Below are 24,365 nucleotides of genomic sequence, written 5' to 3' on the forward strand. Positions count from 1 at the left end.
TGTAAACTCATTTACCAAGTTTATGGGAAACTCGGAGGCGCACAAATAAAGTTACCCCTCGCCGTCCTCCGACCTGCCCCTTTCCGCTATCTTCTTCTCTATCCTTCCTCCCTCACTAACCCACCCCTCAACATCCACCATCCACCATAAAACCAGCCCCCCACGGGAGAGGAAAAGGCGATATTAGTCCATCAAGGAGCACGGAACAAGGGGTTTAACCAAAAATTATACCATGCCAACTTACCTAAAATTACATACCACCGCTTTTGTACATATAACTTTGGTAACACCGGTCTATCTATTAATTTTTATCAGTAATTGTTTAATTAATAAAATTCCCATTTGCCTGCTCCAAATTGATATAGTTAAAAATCAGTTAGAATATGATTTGTAAATTTATTAATTCCACAAATGTTAATATCATTTTTTTTTGTCATTTAGTAATTTTATTATATACTCCATACTTACAAACTTGTTTACAGAAGACGTTAAGTATTCCCTTCCAACTATTCTTCTAGCGTAGTGTGTGAAATATTCTGAAGTTATTAATTAATTACGCTTATTGATTATTTGGAAATCGTGAGATGTAGCACACGTCTTGTGTGATGTAGGTTTAGAAAAACATTTTCTTTATTGTGCCAACGTTTCGATCTTTATTTAGACCATCTTCAGGGCATGGGATTTACAAACATTGTTTGGATTATACAAATACAAGTGAAAGATGCGAAAATGTATTTATACAACGATGTATGCAATATAGAGATTTTAGGTTTGTTCAAAACATTTATACTCATTGTTTTTCTAAACCTACATCACACAAGACCGCAACGGACGATCTCCAAATAATCATTAATTAACATTCACTAAATACAACGCATTAATTATTCTTTTTAAGATTAAATGTAGAAGTATAGATTAATACATAGATTAATTATACTTTTTACTTTAAAACGTGTCACGAGCGGCAAGGCACTGAAATACATGATAGACGAAATTCATTCGCATTAACCAATGAAAAATACAAAAAAGAATTAGAAAGACTACAAACCATAGCACATAATAACGGCTATAACACAAAGAAAATCAACGAAACAACACTACAACCAGACCCTAAATGGATAATGTTAACGTTTGTGGGGAAAGAAACTTACAAACTACTAACTATTCAACAAATTAAGCATACAAACCACAAACACATTACGAAAATTACTAAGACAAAACATCGACAAGACGAACCAACTGGAAAAAAACGCAATGTACACACTAACATGCGAATGCGGAGAAAAATACATCGGCTGACAGGGCGAAAAATAAAAGACGGATACAAAGAACAAATTGTTCAGAGACAACGACAGAAAATCGAATTATGCAACTTACCAACTATAAGACAATCACGAACCACAAACAAACATGGGAAGAAAGAAGAAGAAGACGCTCAGAAATACACAAATAAGCAATAGCTCAGAAACATCGTTTACACCATTTAAAATTTTACGCAAATTAAGAAGGAAAAGGACCAAAGACGGACTAGAACAATAAAAAAAAACTCCGACTTAATCAAACACACCGACAAACAATACTAATACCGTCATAACCTGCCCTCCACCATCCACGACCAGATAATTAAAAATTTATCCCACACTCACCAAATCCAACTCTGAAGATGGCGAATTGCCGAAACGCGTCGACTGTCAAAAATCAGCGAGTATAGGCAGACCAAGATGATGAGAAACCACCAAACTACATACAGGTTTATCACCCCCACACACACCACAGGGGGGAAATTTCACAATTTATTAGATGTTTAAGCATATCAGTAGTTTACCTAGATCTAGGATTTACTTTATTCTGTTGTTTTATTGATGGTTATAATCTTCATCATCAGAGTTCAGAACCGTTACGATGAGCTAATGTTGTCTAGTATTAAGGCGTGTACATCGGAACACTAAACTGCTGGAATACAAAACGGCTGTCTTCTCTCTAACCTAGACCCTCTATTATTCGTATGGGCTTTCTCTGAGTGTAGGGAAAAGATAATTTCAAAGATGGTGAATGACCCCAAATCAAGACGCTACGGAATAAAAACTCCGTAATAGCAATTAATTATGGCTTTTTAGGTTCCATACTGTAGGGAGGTATAACAACGGTACTAAATTTTTTCCTATTTTTAAACAATGCACTTCCAATTCAACTGTTGGCCTGTATTAAGACCTAGGAATTTAATATGTTCTTTACTGTCAAAGACGTGTCTCCGAGGTTAATAGGAGGTTTTTCGTTTTTTCATATTGTTATTTATGCGTAGGCATATTCTATATGACGTTTTGATGATTGGTTTTGCCCTTAATTAAATTTCCTTTGTTAGCTGCTGTGGTATCAGTAGCAGAAAGTGACAAGAATTCTCTTTTAGCTTTAAAGGAAAGTCATTTATGAAAATGATGAACAATAATGGTCCCAAGTGGATCCATGATGAACACCCGTAGTTATTTTTTCATGCTGATAAATTCATTGGCTTTGACTGTCTGCTTTCTATTGTGTACTATGAACATACTAGATTTTCAGAAAAAACTTATTTTAATAATTTTCATAAAAGAAGGTTGTATAGGTAATTGGGGGGTTATTACTTGAATCGTACTCTTAGTATTTCTTTCAACGTTTGAAATTATGGGGAGAATTGAAATTGTTTAAAAATGATAAAGGGGGTGTGCACATTGTTCAACTACTTTAAAAGATAGTTCTCACTCTCTCATTATGAAAAATAAAAAACTACCAAAAAATGAAGAATTAGGTTTTCGTTGCTTTCCATACATTGGTGAACTATCAGAAAAAGTAGGTAAAATACTACGAGAAAGATTTAGAGTAACTTTTAAAGAGACATACTCTCAAAACCTAAAGACAAGGTTGAAAACTTGTCAAAAAACGGGGTTTACAAACTTAATTGTAATGATTGCGATATTAAATATATAGGGCAAAGCAGCGGCAGAAAAATTAAAACGAGAACTAAGGAACACTTGAGTAAATCGAACAAAAGTTCTGAATTTAAGGACCATCTGAAAGATACAAAACTCTACTTCAGTTTAAATTTAAATACAACTGTGTTACATAGTTTCAAAAAAGAGAGGGGACTAGATTGGTTTCAGAAATTTGAAATAAAAAAAAAACTTAAAATTAAATAGACGCATCAATAATATAATAGATTTTGATTTACCCCCCTTTTTTAAACATGTACCTAAATAATATTTGACAAATCAATCACTAATTTAAAATATTTTTTTCTTATACAATAGTATGTATTAGAATAATATTTAGTCGTAATTCCCGTTTTTCGCAAGTTCAAAATTGAGCGGCATGAAAAAACAGCTTCTCATCGTATCGGCGGGTTCCCTCTTACAATTCATGTCGAGAGACGTGTTTGTAACTCCTTCAAACTGATGATGAGCGTTTAATGCTTGAAACCATTGACAATTGTAAACAACCTATGAGTGTGAACTATCTTTTAAAGTAGTAAAATAGGCATTGTAATTAGCAGTGTACTTTTTATCACATCCTTTGTACAATGAAACTACAACCACTATTGTGGAAAGTTAGGTAAACTATTAAATGGGATAAATTTTGCAATATTGTTTTTCATACTAAAAGAATAAGACATAAAATAATCTCCTTTTTTTAATTATAATAAATATAAAATTGTTTATGGTGCCCATCCTGATTTTATGGAACTCCTTAATCACAATGGGCAGGAAATATAAAAAAATCGCCTTTTTTATGTTTATTATTATAATTTTTTATAATAATCAAGAAGAAATTTTATAATGAATGAAAACATTTCACCATGCAATACACAAATTCCCTTATTCAATCTTGTGAGTTGTTGTGAACAGCCTTCACTGTTCTACACAATTCACTATTCTAAAAAATAAAATCACTATTCTTGTCCTTGATTTTTCTAAAGCCTTTGATACTGTTCAACATAGATCATTCCCACCTCTTTAAACTTAAAACTTTAGCTTTCTCCTACAATGTCCTCCGCTGGTTTCATTCTTTCTTTTCAGACCATTCCCAATTAGTCTCTGTCCCAAATAAGAAAGACCCCCATAACTTCTGGAGTACCTGAAGGCTCATGGAACTTTTCTTTTTTGCTGTTATGTTAATGGCTTCCCAAAATTCATAAAATATTGCTTCCATCCACGGATTTACAAGCTGTAATTGTAAGAATTCAAGAGGACTTAAACTCAATTAGTACGGGACATCTGAAAATGGGATTAAGTTAAAAGTCCCGTACCATTGTGTTTGAATGCAGTTCTCTCCTCCATCCCTTAGCATTTTCCGTTTAAAATTATTTGTCACTATTTTCTTCTATCCCACTGTCAAGAACCTTGTGATTGTCTAGATCAGTGAACATTGTCCCATAAGCCCCATATCTCCCAGATTTCCCTATGCCGCTCTTCCACACTCCATCAATTCCATTGTATCAGCCTACTTCTCTCGTTTATTACACGGAAATTCCTATTTTCCTCCGTTATCCTCTCCCACTTTGATCATTTGTTTGTGTACTAGGAACTCACTGGGGAGCTTGAATATCAGCTTAAACATTTAATGAATTGTTTTTTGCATTTGGTCCTAGGCTTCCTAAGTAGGCCCCATGTGACTGACCTGTACATTAATTTAAAGTGGATATACTCTTCTTATCGAAAGCAATACTACCTTGACTTCTTCCTTTATCAGATGTTATTTTCCTATTCTCCTCCCCACATATTTGATCTCTTTACCTTCCTCTTCCATGCCTCCATCCTGGAAAATTTTCCTCACTTTGTCAACCAAGCCTCATCCCTTTCAACCTTTAAATGCGGTATCTTTGATTACCTCTTGTCCTTACAACTCAGCATTGAAGAGCTGCCTCTTTAATTTCAACTTAGAATATTTTCTCATTATATGTGCTTTTGGAAATGTGCATCTCGGTATAGCCTTATCAAGCCTGGGTTTATTTAAATATTTTCTATCCATAATTAATTAAGGGGGAGTTGAGAGGAGGGCATATTGTCTAATATGGCTTTTGTCTTATCTATCCTGTTTTTTTATTTTGAAGAATTGATTAATTGTTTTTATGCGTGGATCCAGATTGTACCACGGGGTTCTACTACTTGAGCTTATTGTGACTTCAGTCCCTGAGACACCAACTCTTCAGCCTATAACATTTTATATTCTCTCTTTTTTTCTGCTACCATGTAATAAATCAGCCTTAAATTGATGTGTCTTTTCTCTCTCTCTCTCTCTCTCTCGCGCGCGCGCGCGCGCGCACACACACACACACACACACACACACACACACACACACACACACACACACACACACACACACACACANTATATATACGCATGCACACACCCTTTAAAACAAAAGTTTTTATGATAATAATGATTTTTTGCTAATATAGATCATAAGAATCAGATGATTTCATTCACGTCGGTTATAGTATTTATCAAAAAATAATGATTAAAGTAATGGTCCATCAGTGACTTTTCTTCCCACTCTCTCCAAAGAAGAGTAACAAAAACTTGCAAATAAGTTAAATTTATATTAAATTTTTCTAGATGTTTCTTAAATTTTCCTTGCACCTTATATAATAGAAAATTCACACTAAACTCTGCATGAGGAATGTTATATATTATTCCAATTAATTATTCTTCTTATCTAAGGTTTTTGGTTGAGATAAAAAATTAGTATCACGAGCAGGACACTAATTTTTCCTCTCAACCGAAAGCCTTAGATAAAGTGCATAATTAATTGGAATAATTAATATGGTCAATTATGACCACTAAGCAAATATGGTTTAAGTTTATAGTACATATTCTCAAATGAAGACAGATGTAAGAGATAGATGAGTTATATGACCACAGGGTGTAGTTTTATTATAGCATGTGAATTTAGTTTAAAAGGAAGGACAAATTTCTCAAGTAAATTTACCATACGCTAATAAGTGTGTATAGATCCACCAATTTTTTAAAAAATTATTTATAATTTTTTTGTTTGTTATTTATTATAGGAAAGTGATAACCTTTGGTGGGATGCATTCGCCACAGAGTTTTTTGAAGATGATGCAACACTCACCCTAACGTTCTGTTTAGAAGACGGACCAAAGAGATACAGTAAGCCCACTTTTTTCTTTTCATACTTTCTTTCTTTCGGGCAATCCCAAATAATCTTTAATAAATGTTTAAAAAATTTAAATTGACGTATCTAACCAAAATTATCATTAATGTATATTTATTATTTTTGATTTGTCCTCTTCCTCTAACCGTGAAAATGTATATCAATAGGCTTTTAAGTAATTTTATATTGCAAATCTGTACAAACAATCTTTAATAATATTGCAAGTAATAATTTCACTGATCTTTCCACAGCCATTGGGAGGACGCTCATTCCTAGGTATTTCCGAAGTATATTTGAAGGGGGTGTAACTGAACTGTATTATAATTTGAAACACCCAAAAGAATCTTTCCACAACACAAGTATCACACTTGACTGTGAGCAGTGCACTATGGTGACTCACCATGGAAAACCGATGTTCACAAAGGTATACAATTTTGTACTCTTTTATTATGCTAAAAACTGAGTATCACAACAACATACAGATTGATTTTTGTTTGTTTTTTTGTTTTGTTAAGGTGATGTTAAGTTCTAATAAAATGGTTGCCAATGCACTGCTCTATTTTTTCATATTTACAAACAGTAAAGATAATCATTAAAGAATTTAAAATCAATAAAAAATTCTTTATAATTGTGTTGATTGTGAATTGATTTTTTAGCTACATTTCAACTCTTAATTTTTAATAATTAATTAATGTTTTTAATTATTAAAATTAAAGATTATTAGTGTTAATATCAAGGTTTTTTGACTATATTGTTTTCCTAGACAAATTAACAATTTATGTATTAACACATATTTGCATGGTTGTACATTCTAAAACATATATGCACCCTTAATTCCACACACTCCATATCATAAAGCTTTTGTTCCCAAATAAAACTTTTTTTGCTATCTTGCAAATTGCCGGTAAATTATTGGGGTAAAACTATCTCTTTCAATTCCATATTTTTTATTTGAAGAATACATCTTTGTTATTACAAGAGAAATGCTTTCTTATGTTGTATTTTTTCCTCATGCATTTCAGATTATTATCTAGAAATAAATTGAAATCCTATCTTGCTGCTTGTTGAATATTTTTATTTTTAGTTTACTTATTTTATTTATTTATGATTCATTTTTATTAAAATAACGGTTTGTTTAAACCCTTTTTCATCAAAATATAGTTCCAGAAGTTTTTCTCCCTCCGGTCAGAAGAATTATATTTAATATTCGTCTGTCTATGTAATACCGTTGTGTGGATAGGTGTTCTTAAATCTTGATTCCGCTTTTAGTTTTAACTGGTGGTTAATATTTTATTACTTTTTTATGTATAAAAGCCCTTTTACACTAAAAAAAAAAATTGTGAAAATAAATAGAAAAGAAAGTTGTCAACATTTCAATTGTAACCGCAACTTTAAGCAAATAACATTCTCGTGACTAGTACTAAACTGGCCTTGTGGGGCTGTGTGGGGTTTAAGTGGTCAGATAGGGCACCTCTAGACGAAGCTGGTTCTTGCCAGGTGTGCACGGAAGGAAGGCTTATCTTAGAGTTCACATTCGACGACCTGATGCGGATCAAGTCCTGGCACCTCTCAGTGAGGACTCATCGTGAATTGGTCCCCCGTTCAGTCGTCACTATGCATTCACAGCAGGATCCGGGCATGTTGGATCAACTTAGTAAAAACATCACGAGGCAGGGGATAACAAATTCGACCCTCAACTACCTCAGGGTGAGTACTTTACAATAATATGTGATTTATTAAGTCTTAACGTACGTTTGCATCTGACGATTATTACTGATATTTATGATTATTCAGAAATCGTGAGATGCGGTCTGGTGTGGCGTAGGTTTCAGAAAAACATTTTCTTTATCGTTCCAAAGTTTCGATCTTTGTTGAGATCATCTTCAGGGCTCAATAAAGATCGAAACGTTGGCACTATAAATAAAATGTTTTTCTAAAACCTACGCCACACCAGACCGCATCTCACGATTTCTGAATAATTATCGATTAACGGTCACTAATCACCACACATTTATGTCAGACAGAAATCATTATTAATATAAACCTTGAAGAATTTGTCAGATATATGTTCCCTACATCCTTCGCAAGGCTGCTTACAAAATATTCCCTACACCCTTTGTGTGACTGCTTACAAAATAATCACTACACCCTTCGTGTGATTACTTAAAAAAATTCACTACATCCTTTGCGAGGCTGCTTTCAAAATACTCCCTACACCCATGTGACTGCTTACAGTAATCCGAGTTCAGTGCTTCGATTTATCAGGCAATTCAAACAATATACAAATCTACAACCAACTACAAACCTTAGCATGCATATCATCTGAAATCGAAAATACCTTTTCACCTACTTCAACACCTTTTCAACAATTACTTTATTGTAACCTTCTTTTAATGCTGACATAATTGTGATTCATAATTCAGGAACAACGAAGCTTAATGTACAGTTGGTATTCTGAAAAATAACTTAGTCTTGCATAAGAATCCTAGATAAACATATTATGTTCTATTTCAAACAATGTACATACTAACAAACATTTTAAAAAATAATAATTTTACTTATTAGTAGATACCTAAAGGCTTTGCAAAGTTACAGCAAGTTGTTCTGTTATACTAATAGCTTTTCTGAATTTGGTATCTTGCTTTGATATAACGGGACCAACTTTACAGTCTAGCGTTTTGAAATCAGCAGGTTTCTTTGTTCATAAATTTGAAAACTGCACTGAATCCTCAATACTGAGCTCAGACATCATTGGTTTTAGGCAACACTTTTTAAAGTCTCAAACCCGCTCTCGAATTCACACACTTTTTTTCTTCCTTTTCATCTTTAGAATAATTACATGTGTGCAGAATGAAAGTACACAGTACATGTTCTAGGATCAGGATTCCATGTTTGCATTAGGAGTTGTGTTTATGTTAATTTATTGGAATGAATGTAATTTATTAGTGTGATAGGAAGAGGTTGTTTAACCTCTTCCTGAGGAATATCAAGTACTCTTGGGTAGTGAATGTGGTCAGACTTCTATGTTTATGGTGACGTATGCTATGTAGTGTATTTTTTTGTCCATTTTTGTCCACTGAGGTACAACCGAGAGGCTAGCAATGTAGAATATTGATGTTGTATACATATATAATCAGAGCCAGATTGACTGCAGTTTAAAACAAAACAATGTGTAAAAAAAACAGAAAAATAAAGAAATGTACAGAGAGCCAATGACCTCAGCATACTCGATATTCCTCAGTTTGTCAGCCCATAAACCTTCCACTTTATATATACATATATTAGTACACAAGAAACAAAAATCTATTTTGTATGTAAATGGTCCTACATTTATTACAAATTTAACATTTTGAGAACTGTCATATTCATATCTGTGTCATAAATTTCTAGTAATTTCTGTCGAACAGTCAAAGCGATTTTCTGCCTGACACTCAACTATATTTACACAGAAAAGTGTAGGATGTAAACGTACCTTTACATTTCCTCTTTAAATTAAATGTAGTTTTATATTATATATTTTAAAATAGTAATCTATATATGTTAATCTATATATAATAATTTATATGTTTTTACACTGGAGGGAATGAATAAATGATTTATTTATTGATCCCTCAAGATTAGGTCCCAAGAGCCAATTTCTCACATCTAACATTTTTAATATTAGAAAAAGAAGAACAAGAGATAATATGAGATAGAATTTTTCCATATTTAAATTATTTAAATTTCAGCTGTGTGTAATATTAGAGCCCATGCAAGAACTTATGTCAAGGCATAAAGCTTATGCTCTTTCTCCAAGAGATTGCTTAAAAACTACGCTCTTCCAAAAATGGCAGCGGATGGTAGCACCTCCTGGTAGTACAACACAGAAATGAATATGTAGAAAAAATAATAGACCACTAAATTAAAATTGAATTTTCAGAATCACAAAGGCCTGCAAACAAGCGGCGAAAAAGGAAAGGTTCACAGTCTGGGGGTGCAGCAAACAACGCCCCTCCTGCTCCAAATAAGAAAAGATCTCCAGGACCCAATTTCTCTCTTGCATCCCAGGTTTGCCCAAATGATAAAACCAACTTGAAACATTGTTTAATCATTCATTCCTAGGATGTCATGGTTGTCGGAGAGCCATCACTGATGGGAGGCGAGTTTGGAGATGAGGACGAGAGGCTGATTACGAGGCTAGAGAACACGCAATACGATGCGGGCAATTCGATAGAACACGACCCCCATTCTTTTAGTGATTCCCCACTTGCGGGTGGACCCGGTGGGGGTGGCACTTGGGGTGGAGGAGGGCCTGGTAGCGGTGGTGAAGGCGGACGGGGGCCTCCTCCACAAGGTGGCCCACCTCAGCAACAGGGATCCACACCCACCAGTCAGGACACTGACAAAAAATCACCTGCCGTAAGTTAAAACATTCCTCTTATTAATTTTATTGGATGGATGAATTCAGTTTAGTTTTTACATCCATACAATTTGTCTGTGGTTTTTTTAATATATATATATTTTTTTAAACAATGGATACCAAGGACTGGAGGAGCACTGAAGCTGTACAGCTTATTGTACTTTATCCCTGGCTCCTTTTTTTTTTTTTTTTTTTTTTTTTTTTGGGGGGGGGGGCTCACAACACAAATGTGAACTTGAGCCCCCGTTGTTCCCCGATGTTCTTCCATCAAAGAAACTCATTTTTGAAGGGGGTTGGGAGCAAATTCAGGGTCGCTGAGATCCAATACTGCCCCTTCCATTGATGAGTGCCGTGTCAATTTCTTTCAATTGCGGCCACAGGCGTCCTTAGGCGTCAGAAAAAGTGCAGAGGCAACAGTGGGGATCGGACCCACAACCGCGGAATCTAGATGAGAGTCTGATGCCTTAACCACTCGACTACCGCAGCCCCCCCTCTTTACTTGTTACTTTGTTGTTTACTAGTGGGGAAGAATCAAGAATTATCAAGACTTACAAGTCTTATGGCCTCTGTTAAAAACAGAATTTTTGAAATCTGAGCTATTAACTGGTTTTACTTTCTTTTTACTTTTTTTACAGTTTACTTTCAAAGTGTTTGCCGAAAATTGGCTGTACGCTTTTACTTGGGTGGGTCTCTTCAGATATAGTTCATATTTCACTAAAAGTTTAACAATTAGCCCCGTGTACATTTGCATTTTACCACCTAGTCGTCCTGCAGGGTTGCAGTGTGGTCAGAAGTACAAAGCAATCGGTTAATGTACACATACCACACAGTGGTGCAACGGCAGTGTCTGGTGATCTGGTCATTTTTTCTAGCATCCTCTCTAGGCCACAGAGGTGCTGCAACATATTGATGGGCACTTTTTTGTTACTTCATGTGGCTTACGCTGTATTTATGTTCTTGTTTTAAATTGTAGTTTTGGATTTGTCAAAACATCTTGCAATGGTGGATGAGTTTGATAATAAAAAAAAGTCTAAAGCACCTCAAATTTATATATGGATGTATGTACCTAATAATTTCCGTCTTGTTTGAGAATATACTCTTTGTATTCAACGCAAGTAAAAATGCCTTGTTTTCTAAGTTGGACATCTCATCAGGCAGCTGTATGCATATTGGTGGTATCTGAAGTATTTGAGTTTTACAATATTCATAGGAGGACCAGGTGGTAACTACTTGCCGCATATGTGCACCTGGCTTACTAAATGACTTGCTAGACATTGTATACATCTTTATATCCATTTTTTCTTTTCTGTTGTCATTTTTATTTTATAACTTAACAATTAAACTTAAATTTTACGGCAATGATTGTTCAGTTTATATGAGACAAAGACAAAATTAGTACAATTATGCATACAAAGATGGTACAATATATACGTGTTATACAAGATAATAAAAGTTTTTGTTTGAAGCCATTTAAAATAAGGCTTACGTGATATGCTGAATTATTTATTGTATTTTGGGTACATTCATCAAAGTTAAAAAAATTGAGATAACAGGAAAATTTATGGGTGATACAATTTTTGTTTTGACACATTGACTACAGTTGTTGACGACAAGTTGATATCCCTGCCCCCTTTCCTAGTGTGGACATGGCTTCAGTCTGATTTCCGCCGAACATTTGCCAAGTCTCGAGGTCGTCTTGGCATTCACCAAATTGTGAATCCTCAAAGTACTACCAATCATGATGGACAACAGTGAAACTGTCATTGCGAGAGCTGCAGTTATTGTTTTGTGTAATGGCTACAAACTCAGTCACAGAGTACTGTTGCCCCATCTCACTTTCGATCCTCTTCTACGCATCGAAAACCTCATTCCAATTTTTGTGATTTGGAAGAGAAGCGTTCCAAATTATTGGATCAGCTTGGTACAGATCGAGGAAATCCAAACCAGTTACGTTGGGCCTATCAATTCCTAACCAACAGAAATAATGCCATGTTGTTCTTTCATTAATACATCTATACTAAGTTAGGAATCATTTATTATTGAAAAATAATGCAGTAAATAGAAGTATATACTTACTGTTGATTGATAATTACAGTTGGTACTACCACTCGGTACAGTTTATTCCCGAATGTGTGGATGCTGTGAGTTTGGATATTTTACAAATATTTGTGCACTTGGACACGGACTAGAAAACCAACAATTAGCGGTGTAAGACGAGCATCAAATATTGTTGCTCGGCGAATAACCCCACTAGTCGGGATTCGGCGAATCCCACATATCTAGAGGCACCTTTAAATCAATTCATCACAGGGTATTGATACATTGTCCGGACAGGCCCGCAGTCAACTTGTTAAAGGCTTAGATTGACAATTAATTCCTGATAATATAGTATTTAATATAACGAGGTTAAAACGAAAAGGACAAAGTTGACAATGAGTCATCTTACTATAAATACTAATTAGTATTCAGTTGAAAGCTCATGATAGTTATTGGTTTTATTAAATTTTGAAACTTATAAAATAAATGTTTTTATATAAAGTCGACAAGCAGTGTCGGTGATGACCTCAGCTATTTGTCAGCCCACAAACCTCCCACATTATTATTTTTTTAATTCATATGTTTTAGTTAGTTGGTCCTAGTTATCCAAAATATTTAAATTGGATGATACAGTCATAGTAAAATGTAATAATTATTTCCAAGTTGCAATCATAAGGCATACGTTTTAAATCATAAGTATGTCTCGGGTTTGGATGCAGGGCCCCAGCGGTCCAGCATTCGAACCCGGGGCCTTTTCCTTATATTGATGAGCGCCGAGTCAACACCTAAACCTTTGCGGCCCCCTCTGTTTTATTATAAGTAATTTGTTTAGTAAATGTGTAAATTTAATTTTTTTCTTTTTTCAGTTCTTTGACCAGTCGAACACAAGTGCAAGTGCTCTGAACAATGGTGTGTGCAAAAATGTGTGACCAGTGAGCTATCCTTAGAAGGAGGAATGTGTGTGAGTGTGTGCGCGAAAGGGCATTATCTGTTCCTCCTTTCTGTACAAAAAAAATGTAATAATAATTTTACGCCCTTTATTGAAATTTTTTAAATATATAAATAAATAAATATATAATATACATTCATACATTCACACACACACACATACATACATACACAAACACACATATACAACACACACAAGATAGACGAACAAAAATTATATACAAAGTATTTAAATATGGAATAAGTCAAGATTTGTGAAAATCAGGAAGAAAATGTGTCAAAAACGAGTACAAAGCCCATTTTTGCTTACTGTACAAAATGGAGAAATAAGAAAAGAGGATAGAGTCCATGAATGAATGTGCAATTCTTTTGTCTCTTAATATGTTTACTTAATTATTCTATTGTTATTTTGATATATAAAAGAATGGGAAAATGTGTATAAATAATGAAGAGACCATTGAATGTGAGACAGATCAGTATTTTCCCAAAAAGCCAGCCACTATTTGAACACAAAAGGCTAACTTAGTGTAGTGGACATTATTATACGTATGTGAAAAATTCCTTACTGTATATTTATTCTTTATAGTGTTACAGTAGTGTAGAAATGAACATCACAAATCGATAGACTATTTGGCAGTCCGAATGCATTGTGATAGGAAAAGAAAGGGGGTGTTAGAAGTCAGTTTGTAAAGTATTAAAGAATAGATAATATTTAAAACATGAAAAACATTAATTATAAATTGAAAAAAAAAAGCCTGTTTGTTATGTGAATTGAAGAAGTGAAACAAAACAACAAATGATTACTGATGAACAAAAAAGATTATCGATTAGCTCATTGCAATGTCTGGCATTAGCTGTCAATTTGTATAAATTTGATTAAATTTTCCATTAGCACAAGTTTGTAAAGTTGCTGTAAAACTGATTAGGGTGACTTTTATTTAAGACAACTTTAAAGAAACCGATAAGTTATATTGAAACAAGAGAAAAAAATTGTAAATCCATTTATTTATTTCTTTTTATTGATGCACAAGTACCTGTTTTGACACATCACAAAAAAATTTTAACTACTTAATAAAAGTATCACTGTTTTAAACCTAAACTCTACATGAAGTGTTTAATTTTTTATTTTTCAAATTAAAGGGGGTTCATTGAGATTTACAATGAAGGCAATGGATGAAACAGACCATGAAACAGCTAGCCCCCAAATAGAACAAACATAATTTTGTGTTAATCAATGTTGCTATTATGCATGATACAGGGATTGTTTTCTGCTATCATTTCAAATAGTACTTAGACAATAAGTACTAGGTTTTATTATAAACGCTATATATACATATATATGTATTCCATTTATATTAATTATATGTGTATATAGCTATTGCACATCACATTTTAGTATTTATATAGCTTTATTTGTTACTAATTGATAGCGTTCATGATCTTTGTATCTATTTATTTATATTGTTTTTTCCTCAAGTTAGTTTCAACCAACATTGATTAACAGAAGATGAGTTTGAGATACTCTCAATGTGTATGATAGCCAATCGATTTGTTGTAAAACCAAGTATTTGCAATCCTTAGATAATTTTTTAAAATACAACTCCAAATAAGTTTAAACGTTCCCCATCAATTTTAAATACAAATGTTTTGTTCTTTTTAACACATTTTAAAAATCATTAAGAATGATGCAAGTCTTAAAAGTACAATCTAATCTGTTGGTTTATACATTTCTATCTTGAAATTAATAGATTCTTTAGTTTATAGTTACTTTTCTTCAAGTTTTGGAATTTTAAATATGTATTTGTAACCAAATTATCTTTAGGTTTTAGTTACAGCCAGTCGTTCAGTTTGATTCGCTTAAGAAAATTACATCATAATTTGGTCTTAAACCCAAATTGTTTACATGTTTGCTTTTGAAGTTTTATGAAATATCTCAAAAATGTTAAATTACAATAGGCAGCATTCAGCATATTGTGATATTAACTTAATGGTGAAACATCTCTTTTATGGCAATACAATAAAATTTTTATTAAAAAGAATTAAGTGCCTGCATTTGTAAATTTGAGCTTCATTATAAATTACAAAACTTGAAGATAAGTTAAAGTGAATCATCCCGTGAAAATAGTAAGAGTTGTATTTTAAGAGAGAGGTAAAAAATATTTTTGTTGTCTTAAGAAATTATAAACATGATTGTTCCTCATCGTTTGCCACAGCCTGATTTCATTCCTTTGTTTCTATTCGTAACTTAGATGTAAAGAAAGAGAAAAAAAAAGCATTCATTTATTTTGTAAATGCTCCTGAAGTGAAACACATGTCCTCATTGGATAGAATTTTTTTTCTTCTTTCCTTTCTTGTAAATGTTATGTGAAATTGAAGTTGTTTAATTACTCGAGTCATTTTGTTTATTTGTCAAATCAGCCTTTGTTTTTCAGGTGTTGCTAATAAAAATTGTTGTGCAGTAAAAAAAGATGGTACAATATTTATTGGCTCCGTTGTGTATTAATTTATTTAAAAAATCGAACACTTGAAAAACTTAGTCTCTTCAAAACCTTAAAAGTTAATTTTTTTTAAATATTTTAAAATGAGTAAAGATAATAGTTTTTGAATTGTATAATCCAAAAATTGTAAATATTTCATCTTTTATTTTCTTTTATATGTATATGTATGTGTATATATATATATATATATACATATATATATTTTGTAATTGACTTTTTTTGACAAGATGATCCTTTGTAAATATAAGTACATTATTTAAAAGAGAATACAATTAAATTATTCCAGGGGGATTTTAATTGTGTAACACTTTATGTAGGAAGTAAGGGTTTACAAATCAATTGTTGTTATCACATAAAAAAACATAGGTGTATGAGTTTGTAACTTAAGACAACATGGTTCTTAAATATAAAATGTTAAAAACATAAAATGAATATAACTCTTCATAACCAGGAGTTATATTTATGAATTTTCCTTCTTTTATTTAACAAAAAATAAACCCTCTTTTATTTTCAGAGTTAACGATAGCAAAAGAAAACCACTTTGTCTGATATTATTAATTTTCTAAGACTTTTCTTTTTATATAATAATAATATGAAGGCCGTTTTCTTTTCTTTTTTTCAGTTTGGAAAATTGTTATAGAAAATAAAGTTTTATACCACGTTAAAGAAAATTAATTATTCAAAGAGACAATGTTGGTTTATTATAGCATTGGATTTGTTTGTAGTTATAATGTAAATTACTGAAAATAATTTTAAAAGAAATTCCTAGTTAATGTCGAATTCGCTCAATTTTTATTATTATTTATAATAAAAATAAAATTACTAAAGAAAATTTAAAAAACAAAAATTCTATGATTAGAAAAAAATATTTATTTGAAATAAATATGAAAATGTCAAATTTAACTTTCCTTGAGATCTATCAGGTAGCCTGAAAAGATGTCTAAAAAATGTGGTTGACCGTAGCAAATCTGGCCATTGTAATTGATGGTACAGGTAAGTCCCACTTTAAAGTTTGATTTTTCATACTTGAAAGTTGAAACAACAACGTATGTTTTACAATAAGAAACAATGTACCTTCAATCAATTATTGGGGTGAGTAAATAAAAATGACCGTTTCAATTTTTCAATTTCCTGTTTATTTTTCAATCCCTTTATGCCTGCCCTATGGTTATTGTTTTCATCTTTTCACTCTAATAAATAATTCTATAAACATAACATCCCAGAATTATTATATATCTGTTTGTGTTTGAGCATTAAAATCTGTATGTCGAGTATGAAATTCTTATTAAATTGTACTATTACTGAATACAGAAATTTACATCTGCTGAAGTCACATTTTTGGTGGTCCAATATGAAAAGGAGGAAACAATTATTGAACTTTGTGGAAATGGCTAGAGATTAAGATGTAAACAATGCTAAAATGATGGTCTGCTTAGCTTACTTTTCCCTCTGCTCTGAGTAAGCAAGACTAAAACTGTGGTCTGCTTACCTTTCCCACTGCTCTGAGTAAACAAGGCTAAAACTGTGGTCTGCTGACTTTCCCTCTGCCACCAATGCCACCAGTCATTTTACATAAGAATCGAAATGAATGGATATTAAATATTTTGGACAATGGTGTAAACTTTGTTCCTTGCACAATCTCCATTATGAGTTACAATCTTATTATTTTTCAGTTTTAACGCTTAATTTGTTTCAGGAGACAAGTTTGTTCATATTTTGTTGGAATTTAAAAAAAAAATTATTTATTGAATGACCTTATGGGCTTAAGTATAAGCCAGAATACCGATTCCACCAATTATTTCATCATATATAGTTGTGGGGAAGGGATGTGTGAAAAAAAGGGCCAGGGGCGGTGTGGGAAACAAACCCACGACTGCAGTGTCTACAAGCAGAGAGATGCTAACCACTCAAATGCTGCAGTCCCCTGGAATGGGTTAAAAGTTAAACAATTCAAAATTTTCTTTAGAAAACAAGGTGGAATTCAAGAAAATATATTTTCTTAAGACTTTCTTCGATTTTACAATGGACTTTTAGCATTTATTCAAAATTTATTTTGATATTTTTCTTCTAATAGTATTTGAGGATTTAAGCATTTTTTCTAAACTTGAATTCATGAAATAATTTATTATGATAATTATTAAATATATATAAGAAAATATGTACACTTTAAACGCCTTAATAAATTTTTTAATTTGCTTATAATTAATTTCAAAATTAAATTTTCTAGGCCTTCTATAACGATTGGGTGATTAATTTTTACTTTATTTTCTTTCTTATCATTGTTTTTGAATTCCTTAGTCAAGTGACTAATATTTCAAGGTTTTCAGGTTGGATTAACGCTTTGCCTGATCATACATTTTTATGGGAGTTGGGATTTGATGGTAAAGAATTTTCATTTGCTGGTGAGGTGTGCTTAGGCATTTCTGTTCTGAAATCTACGTTTACATCCAGTAAATTGTCCAGTACGATTGGAATGTGGATGATACTGAATTTGAGGAAAAGAGTGTCACAAATTAAATAAATACACAAATTTACAACGGTGCTGTATTTTTTTAAGTATGATCCTTAAACTGTTTGAATCCTGAAAGGCTCTAATTTAAATTTTGCTTTGATTGAGTTTAGCAATTTTAGGGTTGATTGAATGATTTTGTACTACCAGATCAATAAGAATTTTTAGATTTTTCTTGAGAATAACGTATCTGGTAACGTAATTTACCATTTCATGATTACAGGTGTTTTATTAATTATTTGAGGTCTGAGTGCATTCACTACAAAGAAATTTTGCCTTAAATATTTATTGGTAGTCATGAAGTCATTATTTTGACTTCGTGCAATGTTGTAGGATTTCTATCCTCTCAATTGCTCCGAAACGAGTCACTCAACTTCCATACAAAATTGTACATTACCCATTTGTTAATTATTTCACTTATCACATTTTGCTGCTGAGTTCTATTTAGCTCAAATAACCAGTATTTCCCCTACATAAATATTGATTTCTAACTCCAGCAGGATGCTGTATAATGTTATTGTACTTTGTTTTGTATAAACTTATTTTTTATTAATAAATTATTAAATAAACATTATTATATTAATCCATTCATGTTTAGTGGTCTAATTGACCATATTAATTATTTCAATTAATTATTCTTTTTAAGCAGGAACCCACTCCTTACATTAAAAGTATAATTAACTGAAATTATTACTATATATAGATTTCTAACTGTTTTAATTAATAGGTAGGTATTTATGGATTTCAAAAAAATTTTGTAGCTTTTAAGGGGGAACCAGATATGTAGCCTGAAATGCATAGCACATAAAATACAAGTAATTGAAAACAAATTGGTGTTTAGTTCAAGAAAAACGACAAACCAGACTGGAAATTTGTATGAAAATTATACTTTTAATCTAAGGCATGATGAAAAAGCTATTGTCATGAGTGGGATTTGAACCCACAACCTCAATATGCCACTGCTCTAACCACTTGAGCTACTCAGAAGTGTTGCTCATAACATAATCGCCTCTTGAGTTTAAACAGGAAAGAATTATTTTTAACTAAAATACATTGGTTGGTGTAAATAAACACAAAATATGTAGACGACTTACATTGATTTATATATTTGTTATATTTTAACTACCATTGGTCCATTTTTATATTTAGAAATATCCACTTCTGAGTGTGAGACAGATTCAGACAAAGGGATCAGTACTGTTCTTACAGTTAAACTTTGACTTTTTTTAAGGTCAATTTTTTGCATTTTTGTCTATATCCTTTTTAAAATTAAGATTTTATTTAAACACTGTCCCTACTGAGATTGACCAGAGGACATCGGTGAGAGATTCTTGCTAATGAATGACAGTGCTAGGACCTGTATTGTGGATGATTACCTGATGGTAGTATTGGGTGTTTCATGTGGTTAACTCGAAGTCCAAATTGTAATTTTGAAATTTGAACCCAATCGTGCATATTAGGGGACAACTTAAGCGATGAGTACAACGGTGAATGCCAGTTCCTAACAACACCCACCCTAGAAATGGCTGTTTTTGATCACTGGGAAATAAACAGTCAGGATTTTATCAGAAATCTTTTTCAAGGAATGCAAAGGCACTTAACGGACGTGATACGAACCACAGGTGGAAATACTTGGTATTAAAAGGGACAAAAAAGTTTTTTTTTACATTTTTATTTGGTTTTGATTATTATTTTTTAAATTTTTTTTAAAGAATTAGGTATACATTTTCTTTTTAAATGTCTTATTTTTACAACCAAATCTATTTTTGGTATGCAAAATATGAATAAACCTAAATACATTAAAATTTAAGGGTAGTGCTTTTTTTTATTTTGTCCATCAGTATATTTATGAATATCTTTATTTTTTTAAGTTTAAATTTTATAATTCACTTAGTGTACTTACATTTTTTCAACAGGGATTGGTTGGTAACTCTTAATTTTTGTTGATGTAAATAAAGCAATAAGCCGTCGTTTAATAAATAAAAATTGGACCAATTTAACTCCCCTCTATTTAGAAGAGAATTTTTGTGAAATAGTTTTGAAAATAAAATCAGATAGTTTACCTAATATCTTTTTATTATAAAAGTAAAAGATTTTACACAAATAATTTTATAATTGAACTTATTAAAACATCACAGTAACTAGTTTTATAATAAAGCCAACACACTTTATCAAGTAATTGTAGTATTTTTACATACATTCAATATGCGTTTTCTGAACATAAAAAATACTTGCCATGAGAGGCAAAAATGTTTTCATATTTGAAAAATGAGTCAATTTTTTTTTTGTAATTGCAAACCAACATTCATAATAAGGTTCAATTTCATTTCAAATATTATGAAAGCAGAGACATTTAAAACTATCCTATGCTGACTTCTAATTAATTACTAATCCAATTTACTTTAATGGTTTCAGTATTTTTTTTTTATAAACTTTATGTTATGGAAACTTAGCAATATCATATTGTAGTTTAAATTCACTTACTTATGTGATATTTTTGTATTAACTTTTGAAAAATCACATTTCAACTTGTTAAAACAAGCATTGGAAATAAAGTCATATGAAAACATCCATTACAATCATTAGGAATATAATTTCTTACTTTTATGCGTTCTTAAAATGTATAAAAAACCTAATTTCTATTTCCTCTTCCGTTTATTCATTATAAAATACTACGTCCTAAACATTAAACTACAAACAAAGGTTTTGTTAAAATCTAAGTAAAGCTGTTTTTGTTTTTCTGCATACAAAACAAGATATGTAATTGCATATAAAAGAAAATGAACACATATATTTAACAAATAAGTGGGCTTTAAATTGTAAAATATTGTCAGATCATTGGCACCAATCTGGTTAAAAAAAGAACCTAATTTTTAAGTAATTATGAACTTTTTTGCTGTTGTTAAGCAGTAATTGATCCTGATATTATATATGTATAAGTTTGTGTGTGTATATTTATTATATATACATGTAGCAATTAACAGTCTGCTGTATCAATTTAAACAATTCTATTATTACTATCATTCTATTTAGTCATATTTACAAACTCAGTAATAAATTTGGAGTGGCTATACAAAGGAAGTTTCCTTCTTTTCTTTTTTCTTTTTTTAATTATAATTTTAGCTTACCTTATTTACTATCTCCAATTTGCCACTTACCGTTTAGTTCTTTAAATAATAGATTACACACTTTTTATGTTATATACACTGAAAATAAATGCTTCAACGCTCAAGACGTTTCAAATATAAAAAGTGATAGATCTATTAATTATAATAAACTTCGGTTTTATAAGTGTTGAGATCTTTAATAATCGATATATGTATAAAGTACCATCCAGTACAAAAATACTTTGAACAAATCAAAATATCTGACAAAATTGTCCCAATTAATGTTGACATATGAAAAATAAACAATTTTATTCGGTGTTTGAATTTTTTAAAATTTTTTTATTTTGTTGGTCATTTGGAAGTTGGAGTTTGTCCAACAAGTGTTATTGACGTAGATCCATCTTTGATTAGTGAAGGAAAAACAGCTTGTCTTCTTAAAAATTCCTTATACAGATGAAGATGGTCGGGACGTGGAGGCTGTGATTGGAATGATGTCGGATGGATAACTGGATTATATAAAGCAGAAAAATCTACAAAGCTAGACTGTTTGTAAGGTTTGTAGTTGCCTGGGTAGGGGTGGTAAACATGTGGAGTTTTTGGTGATCCAAGAGAAACTTTTTTCTTGGGTAATTGAGGTTTGGCGTTCTTGGGAGGGACAAGTGTAATTTCTAAATTGGACCCGATATTGATCTTAGGTTTGGTCCGTAGGTCTAACACCTCTGGGAGTGAAAACCGTTTTGGAGGCGGATGGAAGACATCCTTGGACGCACCGGTGTAAAAATCCCTCGGATTGTCATAAATTGTCCGCTTAGACGGCCCAGGAGGGCAGAGTAGATGTGACATGTCGGGTGTCACCGTTATCGAAATTTTGTTCCCTGGAGGTGACAGTGGTTGGAAGCTAGTTGTAGGAGGTGGCGATGACTGTGGAGTGGCTTGTTTGATGACAGATGCTCTGCTTCCGACAGGTGTCACTTCAAGACCGCCTTCTTTCAGAATTTCTAATTTTTGTTTTTTTATCAGTGGGCTCAAAGCTCTTGGCATCGATGTCACACTCTGAAATGCAAATAATGTTATTTATTCAAAATGAATCATCACTGGAGAGTAAAATGTAATAAAAGTAATTAAAACTGATCCTAAATATGATAATGAAATGGTCAGTGTTAGCAACTTTTCTACACGTATTGACAGAGAATGAAAAATGAAATGGTTAACTTAAGACTATGAATGGCACAACAGACAGATATTTTTGAAATGATGACACTTTATTTTGCACATTTTGTTATGTTGGGTTAATTTGGCTTTTATCCGTGCAGTCATGCATTGTAAGATACCAACTTTCTCAGGTGTTTCATCGCTGACCAAATCTATTATCTCAGGCTCAACGACAACAGAAGTTGACGGCCGTCTTTGTGGTATGTTCTCTTTCTCGCGTACTACTTTTTCTTGTTTCAGTCTTATACCACGTAATGATGACGAGGACTTGGCCTGTCAGAAAAATGCTTATTTAAATGAACAATTTTTCTAGGATGGGGATCTAGTTTATAGTTTTATATATTTTTTCTTTTCAAAGGATTTACTATTAGAAATGTATAATCACCTTTATTTCAAGTTGTGGTATGGGCACTGGTGGTAGCGACTTTAATTTGACGTTTTGATTAGATCTGTTGTTCCCATTCATATGCCGTTCAAAAGGTAAAAGCAGTCTGAAAAAATAAATATAATTATTTAGGCACAAATTCTCTTCAAGAGCATGAGTGAGATCATACTTTTCGTAATGCCTCCTGGAAAGCGTTGCAGCACTTGTGCTTGACATATCACCTCCCATTACTTCATAAACAAATTTCCACAATTTTCCTGAGGATACAGCATCATAACCTCCAAGTTCTTTTACCTTTTTGTACAGTTGAAACAGATTAACTGAAAAATTATTTATTATTTATATACATGCAAGTTTCACTAGGTTTGTGTACTATGTACATACATTATATACACGAAAAAATGAAATATAAAAATACTTCTCCACATTTAGCAAGTTGTGACTCTTAGCGTTTATTTTTTAAATTTTTAATATCAACATTTAATTAAAGAAAAAGTGCCAAATTTGGGTCTAAAATATAGAAAATAAACAATAAAAATTACCCTCTTTAAATCCAACTATGGGGATTTTGTTGATCGGAGTCTTGCGTTCTTTCATAAAGAGGTGGAGGGATGTCATGAAGTTACGTTCTTCTAAGGATGGTCCCCTTGATGGTTTCCTAACTTCTAAAGTGCAGCGCAGCCTCGGCTTGACCAAACCAACTTTTGGAGGTGCCACCTTCGCTTTTGAGGTAGATGAGCTGGTCGACTGTGAACTTTCACTTTCAGACTCGGATTCCCCTGGAGAAACACTAGCCTTTTTTCTTTTCCGTGGCCTTCCTTTAAGTTTTGGAGCTGGAAAAGTATTATAATGTTATTTTCATTAGTTGACAAACAACAACAAAAACTTAATAGCCTCTTGGGACTAAATATTATTCAAACTGCTCAAACGTTTATTTTCGTTACATATGTTCGACACAAATTTAAAGTATTAACATTAAGTTAAGATAAATTAAAGTTAAATTTGACCTAGAAAATATGATAATTAATATCTAATATTTAAAATAACCAATATTAGAAATCAATTGTTAATTATTATTTTGATTTTGCTATTGCAAAGTAATTTTAAAGATTGTGAGTTATG

General features: G+C 32.1%; 2 protein-coding genes across 7 annotated transcripts in view; one reads left to right on the top strand and one right to left on the bottom strand.

Annotated features, from left to right (window-relative positions):
- LOC106673057 (LIM domain-binding protein 2) overlaps positions 1-14,963 on the top strand; it is an 87,006-nt gene extending 72,043 nt beyond the window's left edge. For 2 of the 4 annotated variants that reach the window (XM_024226454.1, XM_014404985.2), the window contains exons 4-10: positions 6,042-6,144; positions 6,400-6,572; positions 7,604-7,855; positions 9,877-10,000; positions 10,068-10,195; positions 10,250-10,546; positions 13,451-14,963. In XM_024226454.1, the coding sequence (XP_024082222.1) occupies positions 6,042-6,144; positions 6,400-6,572; positions 7,604-7,855; positions 9,877-10,000; positions 10,068-10,195; positions 10,250-10,546; positions 13,451-13,513 (1,140 nt within the window). In that variant the 3' untranslated portion in view covers positions 13,514-14,963. The remainder of the gene's footprint in view (positions 1-6,041; positions 6,145-6,399; positions 6,573-7,603; positions 7,856-9,876; positions 10,001-10,067; positions 10,196-10,249; positions 10,547-13,450) is intronic. The other 2 variants (XM_024226456.1, XM_024226455.1) reach the window with 1 other exon arrangement.
- Positions 14,964-20,597: 5,634 nt separating this feature from the next.
- LOC106673060 (AT-rich interactive domain-containing protein 5B-like) overlaps positions 20,598-24,365 on the bottom strand; it is a 57,225-nt gene continuing 53,457 nt past the window's right edge. For 2 of the 3 annotated variants that reach the window (XM_014404989.2, XM_014404992.2), the window contains exons 4-8: positions 23,786-24,076; positions 23,413-23,563; positions 23,244-23,349; positions 22,982-23,131; positions 20,598-22,699 (exon numbers count right to left, since the gene is read on the bottom strand). In XM_014404989.2, the coding sequence (XP_014260475.1) occupies positions 21,998-22,699; positions 22,982-23,131; positions 23,244-23,349; positions 23,413-23,563; positions 23,786-24,076 (1,400 nt within the window). In that variant the 3' untranslated portion in view covers positions 20,598-21,997. The remainder of the gene's footprint in view (positions 22,700-22,981; positions 23,132-23,243; positions 23,350-23,412; positions 23,564-23,785; positions 24,077-24,365) is intronic. The other variant, XM_014404990.2, reaches the window with a different exon arrangement.

This window comes from Cimex lectularius, unplaced genomic scaffold (genome assembly GCF_000648675.2).
Source record: "Cimex lectularius strain Harlan isolate CLEC.00 unplaced genomic scaffold, Clec_2.1 scaffold99, whole genome shotgun sequence".
Classification (NCBI taxonomy): Eukaryota; Metazoa; Arthropoda; class Insecta; order Hemiptera; family Cimicidae; genus Cimex; species Cimex lectularius.